The sequence below is a fragment of the Pyxicephalus adspersus genome, chromosome 9 (genome assembly GCF_032062135.1).
Source record: "Pyxicephalus adspersus chromosome 9, UCB_Pads_2.0, whole genome shotgun sequence".
In the NCBI taxonomy this organism is placed as follows: domain Eukaryota; kingdom Metazoa; phylum Chordata; class Amphibia; order Anura; family Pyxicephalidae; genus Pyxicephalus; species Pyxicephalus adspersus.
The window spans coordinates 8,153,149-8,175,871 of NC_092866.1; the positions used below are offsets into that span (position 1 = coordinate 8,153,149).

At 41.0% G+C, this 22,723-nt stretch overlaps 1 protein-coding gene across 1 annotated transcript in view; it reads left to right on the top strand.

The window, feature by feature from the left end:
- Positions 1–22,723, top strand: part of LONP2 (lon peptidase 2, peroxisomal) — a 78,715-nt gene that overhangs the window by 54,798 nt on the left and 1,194 nt on the right. The window contains exons 12-14 of the mRNA XM_072422464.1: positions 18,897–19,039; positions 21,556–21,763; positions 22,092–22,282. Of these exons, the coding sequence (XP_072278565.1) occupies positions 18,897–19,039; positions 21,556–21,763; positions 22,092–22,282 (542 nt within the window). The remainder of the gene's footprint in view (positions 1–18,896; positions 19,040–21,555; positions 21,764–22,091; positions 22,283–22,723) is intronic.

A 22,723-nucleotide genomic window follows, 5' to 3' on the forward strand; every position in this document is an offset into this window, starting at 1 on the left:
CGCCACATATTATGTAGCACTACACATTAAATAGGGGTTACAAATGACAGGGCCCTGCCCCAAAGAGCTTACAATCTAGGAGGTGGGGGAAGTAAATCCAGAATTCTGTGTAATAAAGGACCAGACCACCCAAAAGTCACTTAAGTTTGGTTTTACTCTCCAGCATCTACTACCTATAGGTGTCTTGGGTCTGTACACCTGCTGTACCCATTATGGGGGGCTCCCGGCATCCTAACCAAATTTATTATTCATTTTTTTGTTATGGAAAATGTAACAGGAGGAGCTGGGAACACACACAAGGTGGGGTGGGGTTGAGGTAGATTTTGCTTCCAAAAGACATAATAAAAAGCCAGGGGGTGGCTCGGCTAATCTGACTTTACTTAGAACTGAAATAGTAAATTTGGGAAGATTGTCCCTTTAATGTGTGGCATTAATATTCATATCCACTATTTATATAGTGCCAATGTATTACACAGTGCTGTACAAAGTCCACAGTCATGTCACTACCTGTCCCTCAATGGAGCTCACAATCCAATGTCCCTACCTCAGTCATATGTCTTTTAATACAACCTAAGGTCAGATTTGTGGGAAAGCCAATTAACCGAACTGTATGTTATGGAATGCAGGAGGAAACCAGAGAACTTGGAGGAAACCCATCTACTAGATTGTAAGCTCTTCGGGGCAGGGTCCTCTCCTCCTGTATCACTGTCTGTATTAGCCTGTCATTTGCATCCCCTATTTAATGTACAGCGCTGTGTATTATGTTGGCGCTATAATAATCCTGTTTAATAATAATAATAATAACCCACGCAAATACGAGTAAAACCTGCAAACTCCATGCAGATAGTGTCCTGGGCAAGATTCAAACCTGGGACCCAGCACTGCAAGGGCCAGAGTGCTAACCACTGAGCCACCCTGCTGCCCCAATGGATAAAACATATATATATTAATAAATATATATAAAATATATAAACTATACACACACACCCCCTTCCATGCCATGTTACTAGATTGCCTTGCAGGTAATTAACCAATAACCACAAAAGGTAATGAAAGTGATAGATGAGTCCTCAGGGAGCAGGGTCACAGTAAAGATTTAGGAGAACAGCTGATAACATATTGATTATAGATACATTGGTCTAGTCTATCAGTACCTTTTTTTGTTGGGGAAATATGTTGCTGGGTAGACTCACTTTAATATTCTGTCTCTTGGGTGAACAGATGGTCATTTTGTTATGGTTAGTGCTTTGCATAGCATCTTTATCTTCAGTTGTGCTGTACAATAGACAATGCAAAGTACACACATTTGCAAAAACAATGAGGGGAGATTCAGATTATACACAGATTGAGCAGCTCACCTTGTAAATGTTATAGAGAGGCAATAAGCCTGATTTATTAAAGATCTCTAAGGCTGTAAAGGATACACTTTTATCAGTGAAACGAGGTGATCCAGCAAACCTGAAATGGATCTGGTTCAGGATTCGGAACATTTGCTAGCAAATAGCATATTACTTTGAAGAAATCCATTCCAGATTTGCTGGATCACACTGCTTCACTGATGAGTGTATCCTCTACAACCTTGAAGAGCTTTAATAAATCTGGCCCAATGACGGGACAAGGTTCCTTAGTACCCAAGGCTGAAAGACTAAATTTTAGACGTCTTGATTCATTTCTGTTCCATTGGAATGAGCACAAATATGCTTATCTTCAATAAAAGAGAGCTTGATTGAGTGAAAATAGAGCAATCAGCTTTAGTTTGGATTACCTATAATCAATACTGAATGAACCGTGCATCAGTTGATTTCAACATTTATATTGAGCAAGTTCATTGAATGCCAAACAAAGCAAATTGAAGCCAATTGGCCTAATTTATTAAATCTCTCCAAGACTGGAAGGGATAGACTATCATGGGAGAACCAGGGTGACTCAGCAAACCTAGAATGGATTTCGTAAAAATCATTTGCCATTAGTTAGCAAATGTTTTTCCTGGATCAGACCCATTCCAAGTTTTCTAGAACACTCAGGTTCTTCCATGGTAGTCTACCTTATCCAGTCTTGGAGAGTTTTATTAAATCAGGCCCAATGTGTCCGGATTATTAAATTATCTTGTAATGTGCTGCCAAAAGTGTAGCGGGTCAGATTGTTGGCCTATTGTGTGTTAGACGGCCATTAAGTGGCCGCATTTATGCAACTCCTGGTAATGCAGAAAATTCATTTTTGCAGGGGCACAAAATGCAATAGAATGGACCAGACTAATGCGGGCCTAATTGGTTAGTGTTCACAGCAGCCATTGTTGTGGTTTATTGGCTGGCACTCTTTGGCAACATAGGGGTCCCAGGTTTACAACGTGGCCAGGATACTATGTACATGGAGCTCTATGTTCCCTGCATGTTAGTATGTGCGTCCTTCTCCTTTCCAAAAACCTAGTGAAAAAAAATTGTGCCGAGACCGTTAGGGGCATTGGACTATGACTATATTAGGTACATTAATTTGTGAATAATTTAACGTTCAGCTTAAAAAATCATTTAGCTGAGGTTACACCTTAGATTTACCCTCCATATACGACCTCTAACACTCAGTTTATGCCAGTTAGTCACTGTCTGTTTCTCCTGCACTTTCGGTAGGCTTTGAAATTCCATTCTTTCATCTTTGGTTTGCTTGTCAGACGTCTGTCCTGTGAATCATCTTTCATTGTCTGCAGCAGATCATTTTTACGTCTTTTTTTTTTTCTATGTTCGGCAGTTCCTTGTCTTTTCTCTGTGCAATGGATACAGTGCCGCATAGATCTAAATGACCTGTGATCAGGTTATAGATGCTTAATGTCTATTTTATAGCGCAGGGCATCAGATGGTAGTACTGAACTCCCGTATCAGGGCGTCCTGACATGTCTGGATTTTCTCTTTGAAACCTCTTGTTATATATGAAAGCAACTGTCTGCAAATTTAGGACAAATGATTTCTAGTCTTATAAATTGTTTTTAACAACATCATTTTTTTAACATTTAGAATCTGGCAGAAGCTGCAGCGGTTAAAGAGAACTTACAAGTCAAAGAAGAATTTTCTTTAATAAAATGCATTCCTATTGAATCTTTTATTAACCTTTGGTTAACCTTAATCAGGTTCATTCCTCCTTGTTTGACATTTATAAATATTTTTACATTTTTATTAATTGGTAACTTTTTTTAGTGTTACATATCAAGAACAGGCTTTTGTAATAGTAATTTTGATTTTTAGTGTCCCTTTCTGCAAATGTATTACCGGGCCGATTGCTGCCCGGGTGCACATGCGCATCTCAGCTTTTGTTGCCAGAGATACCTGGCAATCCCGGCTTCCTATGTGCATGCTGGGAATTACATGGGACTTAGGCCATCCAGCTCTGGGCAAGGATTGTTTTTAGGAAGAGAAGAAGTACAGGTAGTCCCTGGGTTAAGGACATCTGACATACAGACGGCTCCTAGATACAAGCGGGTCTTTCCTGCTCCCTCGTGTGCAGGACAGAGGCTTGTAGGGGGACGGTTTGCATGACTTGCAGAAGAAATCTTTTGCTAAACACAGCTTAAGAGCTGAGCTGTAGCATCTTGTAACTCCTTAATGACCAAGACAAACTCTGCAGTTGTTTCATTTCTGCATAACCTCCAGAAGTTAATGAATGTCTAGGCTCCACAAAATGTTTTGGCTTTTTTTTTTTGCTTTGTTTGTGATTAGCTCACAGTAAGGATTTTATACATTAATTGACACCATGCTGCCTAATAATATGTTAAGACAAACATCTGTCCTAATTGCAGGTAATAAAATAATATACCTGTTCCGACTTGCATACAAATTCAACTTAAGAACAACCCTACAGTCCCTATCTCGTATTTAACCCGGGGACCACCTGTACAAAAATGATGGGCAGAATAGGGATAGGTGAGTCCCAAAATGGGTTCAGCTCCACTTTAGGGTGACATTTTAATAGTAATTTTATAAATTTAATAGATTTATTTAGGTTTAGTTTGAAGATTGTATTAAAGTTGAATACTAAATGTAAATTTGGGTAAGAAACGAGGACTTAAAGTTGGCTAAAGACGTTGGGGTGGGACAGGATACCAGCTGGGGATCAGCTTGAAACCCAGATAAGGGTGGCCCAATAAAACCCTCTGAACATGTTAACTTTTTAGTAAATAAAAAAACAAACTTCCACTTCCTTTTCTGCCTTCGGTGTTGTCATCTGGAGGGGAAGTTAGGGTAAACGGAATCCCCTATGGTAGTAAAACAAATAGGAGCTTTTAACCTTCTCTTGCTCTGAAGATGCGCTTTAGGTAAAATGGCCAAAATAGTAGTCATTGCTGTGTTTTCTGTATGTTTTTGCTGCTCACTTGATGGCATCATTGCACACGGAGATCAGAACACCTTTGTTTGGACAGTGCGGCACCTACAAATCTTTGTAATGCAATACGTTTGACGCAGGAAGTTTCAGTGACGTTTGGTAATTCACTTACTTTGTGTTATCCTGTTATGGGAAGCGTCTCACCTTTCTTTGCCTCAGGCCTTCTTTTTTCCATCAGTGAATTTAATGATCTCATCACATGTTGCCTTCGAGAGATCCACTCAGAGATGTCTGTTCTAGATAGAGAGCGCAATGCTGGACAGGCAGTCACTCAATTTTAAATTAGACCTTTTGTTCATATCTAGTATAATGAAAGCCCCTTTACCATTGTTTTAGAAGTGACAGTATGTAGCGTTATCCCTATCTACATCCATAGAAAGGATTTCTATGGTGGTGGATTTCAATAAAAGTAGTAACAACTTGCTATGTAGAAGACAATAGTGGTCTACTAACACTGCTTTACCACAACCTCTGATTCCATTGTATCATGACACAGTGTTTGATGGCCTTTACAGTACCCGCCTCTGGTCGGATCTAGTGTATACCTACCCATATGGTAAAAAGGACAGCCAAATGACTAAGATAAGGGACTTCCAGTAAAGGGTCTTGTTGATGTTATAGCATAAAAAGACATATTGGACAATTGTGGCATTAGTTGGGTGAAGCCCATTCTCTGTGTCATCTGGACTGGGCCCGGTGAACAAAGCTAGCTCCTTAAAGACATTAGCCATATTTGGTGAGATGTGAGTGCGTTATAGAGAACTCCTGATCTCATTTCTATTTGGTAATACACTTTTGTTTGTTTGTGCTCTTCTCAAATTTTTTTTTTCTTATGCACTTGTATAGCACTGAAATGTTGCAAATGCTATTTATATGGTCCATGGTCGGTCATGGCACTGCCAATCAATCCAAATTTTCTTTCCATTGTCACCATAGCCACAGGCCAGTTTTAAGGGGGAAACGAATTAGTCTACCAGGATGCTTTTGGTAGACTGTGGAGAACATATATGTCTAATATTCAGATATGGTGCTGGTTAAGATGAAAATCTGGGACCTTTGTGCTGCAAGGACATGGTAGTAGCTTGTAATGATGAATTTCTTTTCTTTACTTTACTTGGCCCAAGGCAGCCAATCTGCTTTTTTTTATCACCAAGAAAGTTCATTTCCAGCAACATCAATCTTGTGAGCATAGCCATTCAGGCATGTTTATAAACTGGACACCTCCCTAACCAGCTTTCTCCAGGGAGCAAATAGGTGTCCTCAGAAGTCATGAAGTGCCAAATGAAATGTGATTATTAAACCCAAGTGAGCATATTAGAACAGATTAGGAATGGCCATCTCATGCTTATGGATTTCTTAAGACATAACTTCCTAATAGAAAAGGTGAAAAAGCCGTTCTGGTTACTGGATAATCATAAGCGCTAGGATTGGATCTGAAATAACACGGAAAATGAAGCATTGGCAGCTTCCTCGATAGCCAGCGTTTGATCCTGGCCCTGTCACCTTGGCACACAAATCACATTCCTCTTTATTCAACAGTTTAAGAATTAGTTTACCCTGTGTCAGTTTAAGCGTCGTGTTCCCTGTGACCTTTTCTGGGGTTTTGGTAACCCGGTCTTTCAGCGGCCTTCCTAGAACTGAAGGTTCTGCATTCCGAGGGCACAGCTGCAGCCAAAGGCTGACATGTGCCCTTAGCTTGAGCGTGGCAGTGTTCTGTTTCACATCTTTTGCATTTCTCAGACGCAGCGTTGGCAACTCCAATTCCCTGACTTCAGGATCTGTCGACAGCCTGCAGTTTGTGTATTAACGCACACAGATCCTAACCTGCTAGCAACGCATAGCAATGAAGACAACTTTGTTTTTATATGTGTACATCACCTGGCAAAGGGTAGGGACGCCATACTTGGACAAAAATGTCACTGAAAATGACAGGAGGCTAAAGATCTGCCAGTTCAGACTGCCTATCACAATATCACAAGGAGTTTGCAGGTTTTTCCTCTGCGTGGGTTTAGTCCGGGTACTCAGGTTTGTTCCCACATTCTAAAAAACATGCAGTTAGGTTAATTGGCTTCCCTCCCTTTAGACTGTATTAAAGACATATGGGTATATTAGGGACATTAGATAGTGAGCCCCTTCGAGGGACAGTTAGTGGCATGACTATGGAGTGTGTAAAGCACTGCGTAATATGTTGGCACTATATAAATACTGTGTAATAATAAAAATTGTTGAGGGACAGTGGCTTGTTCTGTTGTAAATGTTCAGAAATGCAATTTTTTACTTCTTTGCTAATCCTGGGCCCTGCTCAGGTATGCCAAGAGATGCTTGGGTCTCAAAAGGTTGGCCACTTTGTCATGCAAAATTGTCACAGTTGTCGAGAGAAATCAGATTTTGTAGGTGTATTTCATTTTACATTGGTGTTTGAAGGCATTACAGCCTCACCTACTCTCATTAATGAAAAATTGGGAGATTTCAGAACCCAAAATCCTGTAAAAAGTAACAGAATGCAACAACTGCTTTCATGTACCTTTGAAACTAAAATCTTTGTCTCAGAAAATACACTCCAGTGTACCTGCTGGCACTTGGTGTTCTATTACCTAAAGGAACCCTGGAGCATCATGTTAGGAGGATCTAGGCTCCCAGTCCTTTGGAGCTAAGCAATGCTCATTATGTCCCTCAATGTCTAATAAGACAGCCTTGGGAACTTATACATTTGAGAGTGAGGTGATAAATGGGTAGGCTTATCTCTGGGGAAAAAAAAATGGTCTGGTTCACATTGGGTTCCTTTGTGCCCAAAAAAGAATTTTCATCCTCAATACCAGTTTTAAACTTTTAGACTTGCAGGTTCACTTTTTTAACTTGTATACACAAGCAGGTTAGGTCTTATTAAATAAATATATACAAAAATAGGCAATTTATAGGAAAACGTATATAGGTCTGTAATGAACAATGAAACTGTTGTATGTAAACTCAGGCAGAGCCTAGTGATTACCTCCATTTTGGATCCTATTGCTCATTTTGTGTCGTCATATGTTTTTACGGATTCCTTCAAATATTCATCTGACAGGAAGTTGTAGTTCCTTCATGTTGTATTGTGGAAGGCCTGTCGACTGTAATGGATTAGCTAAAAATGTAACGTGTAAGTTTAAAATTTTATAATGCAGACGTGGGATATAACAGGATAGGTATAACAAGATGCAAGTCATATTCCTGTTATACCAGAAACCTAGGAGGGTGCTCTATTACAGGGGATCAAGGTTATCATGGTCAGACTGGTGCTTTCCTTTTTACTATTCTTCTGTTCCCCCCCCCCCTTCTGAGTCTAAGAATATACAACAGACTGATACCATATCAGATTTAGGTTTGTGCATTAGTTAAACTTATAAATATAATAAACATTTTTTATAAATGCTTTACTGCACCAGCTGGAGTTTTTTTATGTCAGCCTAGAATTCTACTACTAAAGGTAAATTGACCAAACATTTTGGACTGGTGTAGTGGCAGGGTGTCTTGGCTGCGATTTGGACTTCATTTTTTCTTTCCTAATTGCTGTAGCTTTGCAGCAGTTGCCAGATTCCAGAACATATTTGAGTGAGATTTAGAGTCAATTAAGGGGCTCTGACTTTTATCCGTAAACTGCAAACGAGACGAGCCGTCTCTAATTTCATGTATTAGAGAATTCACAATTAACGTTCCAGAGAAGGAAAGCTGTCTGTTAAACAGACTCTGTGTAGGATGATGGATTTATTTGTAGTGGTAAAATTAGTAAAAGCATGTGAAACTTGTGCCAATAAGAGATCCAACTGTGCCATGGGGGCCCGGCCTAGGGAGAAAAATTCTGAGATTTTACATCAACTAAAAATTCTAGATAGATCCCAGGAACATGACTGCATAGAATGAGATGAGCACTTGTGCCTTTTGAAGATCCTGAAACTGGGATTCTATCTTTTCTTACCATTACCTGGTACACGATCCATTACCTGCGAGACAGACAAAAAATGGGAAAAGGGTCCTGTTAAACATTGAATTACAGAAATTGATCTTGCATTTTAGCATTTGCTTGCCTTTCCTAGGCAGAGATCACCATTGCCTACAGCTCCTAGACGGCCCCCTATCACACAGGAAGTTTTAGCAATATGTTGTAAAATCTTTCTCAGGTCAACATGCTAGATTTTTGTTGTTTAAAATGATCTTTCACATTTGTTTCCAAAGGCAAAAGACCAAAAGATGAATGAACAACCAATGTACATACAGCACTGTTCTGCTCTATGGAGGGGGGAGAACGAGCAAGCAGCACCCCGATGCGCTCTGTTCCGTTACCTTCCATTGCAGTCATTCATCTTCTGTCATTCGTGGATCCTTCAGGAGGGATCCATGAATGATGTTGGATAGCCTCTGCACACATCAGATTTTCATCCGAGATACGCCCTTTTACAAGGATCAGATGAGAATCATCTGACGTGTGTACGTAGCTTTAGGTTAGGTACACATGTGCAATGGTACCCGTCTGAACGATCCTTTCCAACGACAATTATTGCATGTGTGTGTACAGAGCCTTAGTCCTTCACTCTTAGCTAGTATTGATTATTCACATTTAACTTGTTGACTTTGCAGCTTATTTTTAGGTTGTAATGAGTTCCAAGATAAACCCCAGCCACGCAGATAACTGTCACACTGATTCAAAGACCACCGAATGTGTCAAGGCAGATGTTGATTGTCGAAGAACATGCGATAAGTTGGAAAAGCCAATCATGCTCTAATTATATAATCCAAACCCATTCTGTCCTGAAGGCTGAGCCAGTTGTTAATTGTTAAAGTTATATATTACTCAAGCTGTGATTGGTTATTGTTGAGCTACAGATGTTAAAACAGCATTATATATGGGTGACAGATGGAGGTCAAAGACCCTCATCATCTTTAGGGATGGTTGTTCCAGGGTGATGTAGATGGTCAATTTCATGCCTTATGCTATCCAGTTGTCCTCTGTGTACAAAATGTACACCTCACTGCACTCAATGGAATGTCCCTTTTCTTCAAAGTTCATTTGCACTTGTGTTAGAAAGATCTATATTGTCATAAATGTACCTTGCTTTAGACAGACCATGGCAAAATGATTGTTTATGGGGGGGGAGGTATAGTATTTATATTGCAGATATCAGAAGTGTAGGCACATGTGAGTTGATGTAGCCAATAGTTAATTCTGAGCATTTTTTGGGGGTGACATAATGCCAAATTGTAGTTATCATTATTATTATTAGCCAGTATTTATATAGTGCCAACATATTACGCAGCACTTTACAAAGTCCATAGTTGTATTAATACCTGTACCTCAAGGGGGCTTACAACTGTACTGGATTGGACTGTATATATTGCTTATTCCATCCCATCAGTATATCTGTCAGCCTGTAACCTGCCCATGTCTGTATGGCTGCCATGTCCAATCAGCAAAAATAGCAATACTGACCCTAAATGTACCATTGCCCAGCTCTCTAGATAGATGTCCTGTCTTAACGCATGGCCTGTAGATTTAAAGGGGAACTAAACTTGGGGATACTCGCCTGCATTTTTTCAGGGAACCGCCATCTTGTCTCTTCTTTTCTTCTGCATTCTGATCTTCTTCTGAGCCGGAGATGGCATAACTCTTGGGCAGGCATGGGGGAGTTCATTCAGTTCCGGAAAGGAAGCCTGTGTGTACTTTGGCAAGAAACTCAGATCAGGCTGGTAAGAATGCTTATTGCAGAGGGGACATCGCCTGTCACTTTCTGCAATAGTCTGGCCTGATTTAAAAATTTGGAAAGCCGAACTTTAGTTGCACCTTAAGAGACTTACATAGACCAAACCCGTTGCAGAACATTTAATACGGATTACAGTATTGAGTCTTCATCCACTTAGACGTGGCCTGTGATAGTTTCCCCGCTTCTAACCACAAACACGTTCTCAGCCAGGACTTTCTTCAGAGCAAATGTCAGATTTTTGGTTTTTAAAATAACACGGTGATAGTATCTCAAAGAGAAGAAGAGCGCCAGTAAACTTGCCTTGTTTTGGCAGATCTTTGTGTTGAGCTCCAGTTTCAAGCTTCTTGTTACCGATAATATTTTTCTTTCTCTCGCAGACTTCAAAGCTTCTCTCATGCTGTGCAGTCCAAAACGCATTTACTAATTACGTTTTAAAAAATTGTTCCTTCTAAAGTGATGTACTGTAGATTTAGACCCCAATTGAATGAGTTTTGCTGAAGCACTTGTATTAAATTAAAAAATCCATATTTTTGGTTACAGTAGACTACTTTCTTCTTTTTGTATCTCAGCACGTATTTTCACTCTCAGAACTGATTTCCACCAGCCTCTCTTAGCCACTTCCTGTCTTCATGCATTCGCTCCAGCTGGCTGCACTTCCTTCATTGCTGTGGACCCGTTTCCTGTTACTGACAACGACAGATTGTGCTTGCAGGATGTGTGTCAGTGCATCAACAAACACAACAAAAAAGCATTTTGTTTTAGATAGATTTAGAAAGGGTCAGGTATCTTTGTAAGAGGAGTAAGATGAAATTTCATGCTGAGGACACAAGGACTGAGGCCATTAATGCAGCACAATTGGGATTGGTTAGAACTGCGGAAATGCATCACCACTTCTATGCCCGTGATCACACAGGAAGCGGGAATGCTTCTAAGTGAAGATCACACAGCCATCATACTTCTTGCCAATCACAGCTCTCTCTTGATGTGTCTAATTGCTCTCTGCTGGCCCAGCTCCTCTGCTCCTCCCTTTGCCTCCCTACATAACCTTAAAGGAGCTGCCAGGGAATCAAATCTCACTTGAGTGACCGCTTTACAGAGGAACGAAACCCCTTTTTATCAAAACAAATTGTGATCAGACAGGTTGTCCATTTCAGAAGGGACAGGCAATGTCCCTTCTGCAATACCCTGTTTGGGTGCAACTGTTTGTACTCACCTGTCCCCATTCTGTCGCAATGCGCCTTCATCCACTTCCGCGTTTTAATATTCGGGCATCGTGATTGGCCGAGCCAGGATGACTTAACTCCTGCGCAGTTCATTCAGTCTCAGCAGCTACAGAAGAGGATGGGATGTGCCAGGTATCCCAGCTTCTTACGCTGAGCTGCGCATGCAGCAATTTTTGACAGTTGATGGGAGTGATCAGGCAAATAGGTATGTTTTATTGCAGAAGGGACATCATCTATACCTTTGTGTAATAAAGCCCTGCTTGATTGCAGATTTCGAAACTAAAACCTTAGTTCTGTTTTAAGTCCACTGGGGCTGCTGACATCATATCCAAGATGGTGGCACCCAGCAACAGGCATTTGAATGTCAAGGGGTGGAGGGTGTTCAGCTTTAGTCCCTCTATGCTCATCAAGTCTAATTCTTTGATCTTTCCTTGCTGTGCAGAAATGGAACTTTCCGACCTCATCCATATACATTAAATTCTCTCTCTTAGCCTTATAAACTTTAATACATGTGTTTTTATTTTTATGAGTGTGTTTTACATGTTTTGCCTGTCACTGTACAAATTTATTATGCTGTGCTTATTGTTTCAGTTGTAGAAATGATGTGGATTCTTCTGCCTTGTGTACGGTATTTTATTGACCTGCATTGCCCTGTAGCCTGGCTGGTCTGAAACAACAAGAGATATAGTATTGTGCTGCTTCTTTAAATTTTCAGTGTTCTAGAAACGGCCCAGTGACCCCGATAATTTAATCACCGCGGGAGGCTGATGCACTAGGTGGAGCCCAATATGATCACTTGTGCATGTATAAATTTACACTCCAGGAAACGCCCTCTGTTTAATGTTCAGACTGTCTGTGTCACCGACAAGGTCAACCTCACCTGGCTGAGCAACACCTGACTCAGTGGTTCCATAAATTCTCCACTGTGTAATTGCCATGTTATGTAGAGTCCCCGGGACCTTAAAGGGATATCCCAGAACTTCCAGAAACTCCTTTTAAGATCTCTCTGTTTGAGTCCAGGAAGGATTTGTTCATTCTTGCTTTAGCCATGCACAGCGTTTGGAAATGCTGCCCGTCCTGTCAAACGAATCGTAAAGTCATCTCTAATCAATCCATTTCTTCCTGAAAGCACCTCAAAGCTCCCATTCCTGAGGTTGCAAATTCATTGCTTAAGGAGTAATTATGTGCGACTAACATGCATGTAGACAGGAAAGCTGAAATAAGCTGCAGGAGATCAGGGGGTGCAAGAAAGTGCACTGAGTTCTTTTTGAGTTCTTTTTGCTCAGTGTAGCTAAAGGAGCTCCATGGTTGGAGGGGAGCAGGTCATGTGACAACTATGGTTAGTGTAATGCAGCCTGTGTAATTCTATGCCAGCGGGTCACGTGATTCATGCACATAGGCCATCACATCCAATGGGTTTGCATTATATATATTTACTAGCTGTGGATATGACCATAGACCCAGGCTTTGTGTTACAGTAGAGCATCATACTCGGCTTTGACAGTTATGTCACAACCTTAAAACACATTTGCCCGATGATCCTACTCCCATAGTTTCCTTCTGTACAGGATGATATGTTGTATCCGTTGACCGATCTGCATGTGTTTGGTATTTTGCAGCGTTGTGTAATATTACGCTCGCATTGGGTCCACAGCTGTTCATTAATGATGGTGGTGTCTTATCAGTCCAAGGCTCATACACATTGTATAGGATTCCCTCCATAATTATATCAAGTGTCTGCCCTCAATCCCAGCATGCTGTAATGCTGCCAAATACCCCAGGGGGGGTTATTGAGAAGAGAGCAGGTGTGGAGGGCAAGATTCGGGTCACTGAAACACCCAGATTAAATCATTACTGTCTGCCTACACTGATATCTACAGTATATTACAAGCAGATGTACAATAGTAATACATGCAGTGCACAGAATACAAAAACACACGGTATACAAAATACTAATGCATGCCTTGCACAAAATATGCTAATAAAGGCAAACAGTGCATACTTACAGGCACATATTACAAATATATATTATATAATAGACCTTCCACACACAGATTATGATTTATATATCTACACACAACTATACAAAGCCCAGCTGGTTGTCAGGACTGGCAATATATTGGTATTTAAATTGCACTTTTAATAATCTGAATTGCAGGCAGCCATGTAACACAGAACACAAAAGGCACCCAAAGTCACAAAGCTTGCAGTGTTCCCCAGGAGCCGCAAAGCCCAGGGTCCTCTGTAATGCAAATCACAGCTTTGGTTACTATGGGACACTTTACTTTGCACACCCTGCACCCTAATTCTGTGTGCTGTTGAACACTAGAATACAGTCCATTGTACAAAGACACTAACCTGTGCTTGTTGTGTGACCAACAGATCTACAGAGTGCATTACACACAATTTCTGTATTTGCTGGAAAACAAAAAATGGGTCTTTTTTTGCTGCTAATACTTTTTGTTCATTTATGTATTTTTATTGTGCTGTCATCTTCTGCAGCCCAAAGTGAGGTAATTGTCTTTCAAAAGGAGATCACAATCTAATGTCCTTCTCACGATCATTAATATAGTTTGGGGGAAGCCAAATAACCTACCTCATTGTATTTTGGAAGAAACCAACACAAACTTGGGGAGAGCAAAGAAACTCCATACAATGTCCCGGACGATGTTTCAAACCTGGGCCCCCGGGGCCACAAGGACAGAATGCTGGCCACTGTGCCGTCCTTTAAAAACAGAACCAGCTGGACTCTCCATATATAACAGCATGGAAGATGAGATTGCTTTGCTCGGTATCATACTAGAGGGTGCATTTAGAGCCTACAGATGGCGTAAACTTGCCAGTAAGGTGCCCAAGTAATAATGAATCAAGATGAGATGTAAGATAAACTCTTTTCAAGCTATTACTACACCCCTAGCATGCACTTCTCCATGTTTCTGTAAAACAGATTAGTGGGCATTTAACCTGATTACCCTCCCCTCACGGCTGTCCGACCCTAACAAATGGCACCGAGTGGGTGAACATCCAGCGGATGAAAGAGCTGCAAGAAAACATTTGCCTTATAAGCAAATCCAACACCTGGAGTTTTACAGCCTGTCTGTAAAACAAATGTGTTGGAGGTTTACAGAGAAAACATTGGGAAGCAAACTCCCGGCCTGCATACGATAAATACATCTGCTGTGTTTAAAGCAGAGAAATGGGATAGCAAGTCTAGTTATGGTGAGAGGCCAAAAGAAACCATGTTCTCCATAATGTACTGCAAAATCCACATGGTTTTCCTATAAACAGAAGGTGGCAAAGTACTCTAAGAATCACACCAGGAAGAGATGGACAAGGGTGTTTATTATGGGGACTGAGACATGTTGCTGGGTGCTTCTGCAGCCAGCTGTGCTTTTTGCACCTCATACTTTTGGCAAAGACTGCAATTTCAAAGGCATTTCTATAATACACAAGGTTGTGGAGTAATTTAGATTTTTTTATTTAGATCCAACATGCAATATATGGACCCAAATGTTCCTATCACTGTGACCAGAATACACACAAGGGCCAACAAGATGGCTAACCTACCAATAGCTAACCTATCCGTGTGAATGAAAGCTTTGGAAGTAAACTGAAGCATGATGAGGAACACACATGTCCATGCAGATGGTGCAAAATTAGGCAAAAGCATGCAAAAACTACATTTGTTACATAAAAATATTCTTGGAAGGAATCCGTGAATGGTATTGAATTATCGTTCTAATAAAAGGTAACGTATACTTAGATTGTAAGCTTTTCTGTGCACGGTCCTCTCCTACTTCTGTAGCTGTCTGTCATTTGCAACCCCTATTTAATGTACAGCGCTGCGTAATATGTTGGCACTAATTAAATACTGTTTTTTAATAAGAAAAAATGTCAGGGTCCCCCAAGGTACAGCTACATGAGGATGCAACATACAGTGGTACCTCAGTATAAGTCCGCTTTGGAATAAGTCCAGCTTTGTATAGGTCCTGCTTGGACACAAAAAATTTTGCTTGCTATACAACCTTTGTGCTAGAACTTGTATGGGTCAAAATGAGTCATAACACCACGCGCTACCCTTATTTACCTCTCTCGAGACAAAGCCACCACTGCCCAGAAGAGTCAGTACACCAATTGCTACCATTCAGTGAACAACCCGCGCCATAACTCTCTGTGAATTACAGAACATCTCCTCCTCCCTTCTCAGCACCATCCTAGTAGGCACTCGACTCTTCTCAGCATGGTAGTGAGGGTAAATTTTCATTTATTTCATCTAATTGCATTTCTTTTTTATATGTATTTTAGTAATAAGCAGTGTTTTTTTTAATTATTTTATACAGCCCCATCAATATGCCAATAACAATAGGATTTTTTTTCATGGGAACGAATAAATCATTTTCCTTGTATTTCTTATGGGAAAAATTTGTTTGGTATAAGTCCTGTTTGGTATAAATCCAAGGATCTGGAACGGATTAGACTTATACCAAGGTACCACTAATTATATGCCAAGGTTGGTGATTCTGCAGCTCCAATTCCCAAACGCTGCAAATTACTGCAACTGTCACCTGTTGACTGCAGCTTGTTTTTTTCTTTCCTCGCACAGGAATGCTTAATGTGGCAATTTGGTAGCTGCTACAAAATTGTGTAAAATGTACTTTAAAATATTTTTTTTTCAAAGGCTTTTTTTTTTCTTCATAATCTGTGCTTTTTGGAAAGAAATGACATCCATTTAGAATTTGAGGTTACTTGTGTGTGTGTAAATGTGTCTGCATTTGCCCTACAATACAATAATTTGCCCTGCATTTGCCCTACAATAAGCACAGGGGGATAAGAGATTCTATTGCCCCCCTATTATTTCTTTTTTTGACCTGATTATTAATTGTATTGTGTATTTATATAGTGCCATTGTTGCCCAATGCTGTATATAGTCATGTCATTAATTATCTATCATAGAAGATCACAATCCTATGTCCCCGACATAGTGTAAGACCGATTTGTTATGGAGGAGCTGGTAAAATACTCAAATGTTTTTGAGCCACAAGGCCTGCAAATAAGGGAAAACATACAAACCCAAAGTTTGGCTTTCAACTACTGTTAGATTCCCGAGAACTCCATAATAATCTCAATATAATTTTAAAGTAAAAAATTATTATTGCCAATTAGTGCCTTGTGGGGTTCTTAATAGGTCAGTTCACCCAAACACTGGTATATCAGTCAAAAATGAAAATTGCTCTTTTTGGGGAACCTGAGCCTAAGATCTCCTGTAGTTCCTTACTATGATATTTAGAGCATCAGACCACCCTAGTGTGCTCAAACATCATCTACTCTGACAGTCTTTCTGAAGCTTTTTAACATGGAGGAACTCTTGAAAAAATCTCAGGTCTTAAAGTGTAAGTAAACTGAAAAAAAACACACACCTTAACCTTTGTCACCTGATCTCGCATTACGCAGGTGTGAGATTGGGTGATGTAGATGGGGGGGGAAAGTGTGCCGATCTCACTACATGCGTGAGATTGTTTTTTTTTTTTTTTAGGGCATGCGTAAATCAGACATGCGCAGAAGGAGCAGCCAGCCTCCTGGGATACATGTCCTGGGAGGCTCTGTGCTTCCATTCGGTCCTAAATATGATCAAGACGAGAGGGAGGGGCTTAACCTTTTTTTTTTTTATTACAGGGGTTTTAAACGCCCTCCCCCAAAAATATGTTGTCTACCCTTTTTTTATGCAAGTTAAACATTTTAGTTTAGGTCTGCTTTAAGGAACCCCTTATATATTTACTAGATCCACGGCTCACAGTACATTAGTGTGGTTGTCATGTGAAGAATACCTCTGACATTGCTGGCCAGGGGAAGAATGTCACCCTTACAGATAGATAACTAAAGAGATAATTGATGTCACTTTAACTGACCGGAGAGGCCGAATTTACTTAAAGAACACCTGGAGGAACCCTGGTTGAGAAACACTGTTCTACTAATATTAAAAATCCTGCACTTCTAGCAAATTTAGTATACACCTCAGCTGAACTTTCTGGCAGAAGCTAAACACAGCTGAAGGATTATTCAGACCCCTCATCGATGCCACAATTGACCAATTTTAATGCCCCGGCTCTGGTACACACAAAAGGTTGTGTTTTGATCTCGCTGTCAGTATTGTGCAGTGTTTGGAGGTCAGACTGATCTGTCACGTCTTTCATTCGCTACCTAGGAAGAAGCAGAAGATAATTGAAGTTTTATCTGGTTATTTTCTCCCCAAGCCACAGCTGCTGTATTGATCATTCCACATTCTCAGTACAGAGTGTCTCAGACCCGCTGTACCCTCCTGCCAATCATCGCACAGCACAAGCTGCTTATACAAATCCTCGTCTTCCCCCAGCCCTGCCGACGTTCCCCTGTGACAATGCCCTACCTTCATTGCAATAAATTCCTTGCTAATATAATTTCCCTGTCTCCAGTATTAGATTTACTCCCCATCACCGGCAGAGAAAGGGGAAAATTAATGAGCTGCTGGATGAGTATCGTCATTGCAAGATGTTTACTGTATTGTCCACCCTTGCAGCTCGCCGTTGTGTGATTCATCTTTCGGATTCCGAGGTAGCCGCTGTATTCTACAAAGGCTTCTGTGTTTATCTCCAGGGCAGTCTAATCAATACACCAATAGCAGGAGGAGGCCATTGTTCTCAGTTAGTCATCATTATAGTTCTTCACCAATTTTCCTGCCATCTAACTGGACTAAATTTAGCCATACACAGAGAAATCGGTTTTTATTTACATTTTTAAATCTGAACGTAATATAGTTAATGTTCCCCTTGCATCTGATACAGTAATGTGTAACTATACCATTTAAGAACGATGCCTTCATCTCCTTTTCTTTGGAAGATGAAGCCATCTTTGTTCAGGCTTCATTGAGGGTCAGGGTCAATGAGGTCACCATCCCTGGGGAGGAACCCCAGGATTCCATGAAATCGTGGTTGAGAATTGCTGAGCTTGTGGTTGTCAGGGGCAATTCAGATCATAGAGACTATTGACCAAAAGAATTACTCCCTGCAGTATACGTAAACCAATCCTTATCCATGCCCTGGTCACCATTGTTCACTTTGTACTGCTCAGTGCAGCTTAACCAGTACAAGAATGGGTCATTTCCAATAAATGTCAATCGATCGTTACCTAGTTTAATAGTTTTTTCCATTTAAGTCTAAAACCTGATTTAATAAAATATTGAATGGTGCATGACCAGATTTACTATTATGTCTGTGATGTTGTGAGGGCCTTTTTCAATTAAAATGCCTGAGGGCTGCATTGAAAACACCATCTTGCTTTGAAGCCCTGTGAAAGATCTGGGACTTGATGAACCGCTTGCACTTCTCCCTTCAGTTCTATTACAATCTCTGCTTATCTGTACACAGTGAATCTAATTTGATGATAGGGTCGCTCAGGGTCAGTGGCGGGACAGAGATGAGCATCTTCTCCTGCTTATTACAGAAGGTGTCTGCTGGCTGAAGTGGCAATTTATCTCCATTTCATTTCTGTGTCACTGCACATTGACTTCCTCTAATCCCTTGTGGTTTCCTTATCACAGAGAGCAAAGCAAGCTTGTCGGAGGACACCAGAGCCAGGGACATCGGTGACCCGGCGGACTTGACCCTTCCTCCTGAAATGCCAATACTGATTGACCATCACGCTTTGAAAGATATCCTGGGAGCACCAAAATACGAGATTGAGGTAAGGCATCTTGGTAAAACAATGACTCGTTTTAGATTAAAGCTATATAGCCGAAAGTTCTGTCCACCTGCGGCAAAAACTGACCAGGAATGTTAGCAGAACAGCGTGTACAGTCTGATTTCTGGATGATTGCAGGGCAGTTGCATTAGTTGGTATATTTTCCATCAGCCTGGAGTAAAACTGAACTTCACACTGTTCTTAAAAATCAGCAATCAAGCACCTATAGATATCTGCATATAAAAGCGAGTATATCCCAGGCAGTTTCTAATGCTGCTGGTGTGAACAAGGCCTCAGCTGACCCATAAGCCTGCAGCTGCCATCTCTACGATTAGAGACCTAAAAGCATCACATTGAGTTTCTGCTGCTCCAAATTCTTTTGGGACATAATCCCAGGGGAACTTATGGTGATAATTCCAGACACATTTCAGCACCGTCCTACCGATGAGGTGAGTCACGGCTGGCACACTCTCTCCTGCGGTGCAGACAGTACAATGTGTCAGGGGAGACTGAGGCCGCATGACGTGACACCTGGAAGAATCATGGTATCAACAAGGGAAGTCTGCCGGCACAATGATGCGAGTGAAACTAAGCGGATTAAGGAGTAAGAACTACATCCGAAACAAGCGTCCTTTGTGCCCTGACTCCGGGAGAGCCTATTATAGGAATCCTCCGCCTGCAGGGCTGATATTGTTGTCCTGCCACATTACAGGGGATTCCAGTGTTGACTTGCTGCTGAAAAACAATGGAATCTGGGGATACACTGACAGTGGAAGGAAGATGAATAGATTGGGCGGACTCTGCCTTTTCTTTGAAATCTTAAAATCCTCTGGCTGGCATTGAGTTTGGGTGGTTGTTTAAGACCTGTAAAGCAGCACTACAATTTATTTTTCTCTATTTTTGAAAATACATTTTGTTGGTTTTGTTATGTTGTTATTTATTGATATTAACTTTTTTTTTTTTGCAGTGCCAACTTATTACACAGCGTTTTACAAAGTCCACACACATAATTTACATGCGTTTTTACATTTACATTGTCATCACGGTTCTCTTCCATAGTTAGCATGCATTAGGTCTATGCTGGAGGCCCATATTTTTCCTTCTTAGTTTGTATCAACTTCCATCAAAGCATATTTGAGTTTATCATAGTTAGACAGGTATATATTGGTGGTGTGGACTCCGCTTCCTAGACCTCAACCCCCCCCCCCCCCCCCCAACAGCAAAATTTGAAGTTTCCCCCTACTAATACAGCAAAACTAGGTTTAAAATCTCCAACTGCGTTAAAGAAATGCAAATGAATGTGGCTGATAGTAGCCCAGTCAGGCTTGTAAATGGCTAAGAGGAGGAAAGATGGATAGATACGAGATTGGAGCTAATGACTCCCAAGGTGTGACCTGTGCAAGCCATGTAGTGTAGTGGCATGTAATTTTTTGAAATATGTAGCATTGCAATGACATTTAATAATTTAAAGTAATATTTTTATATTCTTATTAAGCTGTATTTATATACTGCCTCTATATAGGGAGGAGCAGGAGGACCTTGCCCCGAAGAGCTCCCCCCACAAGAGGTTTTAAAAATTGCTGTGTCCTTTAAATAACTGTCCATGTATATGATTACTATCTGTCTACCTTTTATCTTTTGATTGCGCAGCTCTACAAGTTGGCACCACGCAGCCTTTGCAACTGAAACATCGGGTCCGAGTCTTCTGCCTGAAATACATATTGTACTGTGACCCAATTCATTCCTGGGTAGTATGTACTCCACTAGGTGGCTGGGATAGATACCATAAGTGTGGTAAAAATAGATACCAAATTTTTTAACCCTCAAAACGTCGACCCAAGAAAAACTAGTGCCCAAATTTGGCCATATGTAAAAGCCTTTACAGCCCGTCAGTTTGGAGTTAGCCATAAATGATGGGTGTAGAATTATTGAATTGAATTATTCAATCTCTGAATCATATTACTGGTGCAGGGTATCGAGGTGAAGCTTTTCCTAAAATAGCTGGTCCATAAGCACTCCTCTCCCATCTGGGCATCAAACAACTCCAGATATCCAGTGCTAGATCACAGATTGGTGTGCTTGCATGGCAAAGCGTTGCAGCAGTCAGTATTGCAGTATTGTATGTATTTTCACAGCTACAGGGCTACTAATGACTTAAAAAATTGTATATGCCTGACTTCTCCTTTTTTCACTGTCCTTTACTACTGAAAACTTCAACAGTGGTGAAGGGATGACACTGCAAGCATTCTGCAATATGGGATTCACAGACAGGAAGGATTTTATTAATCCGTTACTAGCGAGTCTTTACTCTGCAGACAAAGGCCTAGCTATTTCTGTGTCTGTCACACAGGCGAGCACGAACGTATTATTTGCAGAAGCAGAACATGAATAATTAGAACACATCTGCATACGTGAGCCAGCGATGATGAATAGGATTCCACTTATAGAATCTGTATCTGCAGGAATGACCTGACTCAGCACCTTCCTGTTTTCATGTTGTCTTTGTGTGTGTTCTGTAGGTGTTTGAGAGGCTGAACCAGCCCGGGGTGGCCATTGGCCTGGCCTGGACTCCGCTGGGAGGGGAGATCATGTTTGTGGAGGCCAGCCGTATGGACGGGGAGGGACAGCTTACCCTCACCGGGCAGCTTGGCGACGTCATGAAGGAGTCGGCTCACCTTGCCATCAGCTGGCTGCGCAGCAACGCAAAGAAGTATCAGCTGACCAATGGTAAGCACGAACTTCTGTTTTATGATTGGGCAAACAGGGATTAGCAGTTGCAGTCTGATTGGCTCCTGGTATTGCTCCACCCACTTTTTGTTGTGCTGGGCAGGGGAATAGGCCAATATCAACACCGATTCCGGTATTATTATTTTTTTCATCATTGTTCAGTTTTATGTTAATTTTTATTGCTTTTCCCAATTCTGGTTTTATGATGTTATATGTCCTTGAAAATGTTTTTTCGTATTTGTTTGTCGCATAGATGTGCAATATATAGACGCTGCAAAACCTGCGCTCTTAGCCTTTAACATGATCGCCGCATCCTCTTCTCTTTCAGCGTCTGGCAGCTTTGATCTCCTTGACAACACCGACATTCATCTGCACTTTCCAGCTGGGGCCGTCACAAAGGATGGTCCGTCTGCGGGCGTTGCCATAGTAACCTGCCTTGCCTCGCTCTTTAGCGGCAGGCTGGTGTCTTCAGATGTTGCCATGACTGGAGAGATCACATTGAGGGGACTTGTCCTACCTGTAAGTCAAGCGGCAGCTGTGGTAGCGGGCTGTCATTCATCAATGCATACTGATGTAATATGTTTGGTTGCTAGGAGCGAATGCAGAATAAGATTTAGTCTCTATTATCTGGTTGGAGTCATAGACTAAGTATGGGCTCCCATTGTCAAAGCATCTTAGAAAATGTCACAATCAAACGCAAATATCTCCAATCTCATTTCTTCTTTCTGATATCAGATTGTAAGTAAAGGAATCTTCATGGTTGGCATTCCCATAGGTCATCCATTTGTGCTGCTCCGGTGTTGGTGCAACGTGACCTAGAACATTGTTGGCAAAACAACCGGATTCATGGAAAAATAAAATAAGTCTCATGTTGCCAAAAAATGTTGCATAGTACTAAATACTTCTCATAAAGAAATGTTTTGCCATACTGTAAGTATGCGGCATTGATATAGTATACGG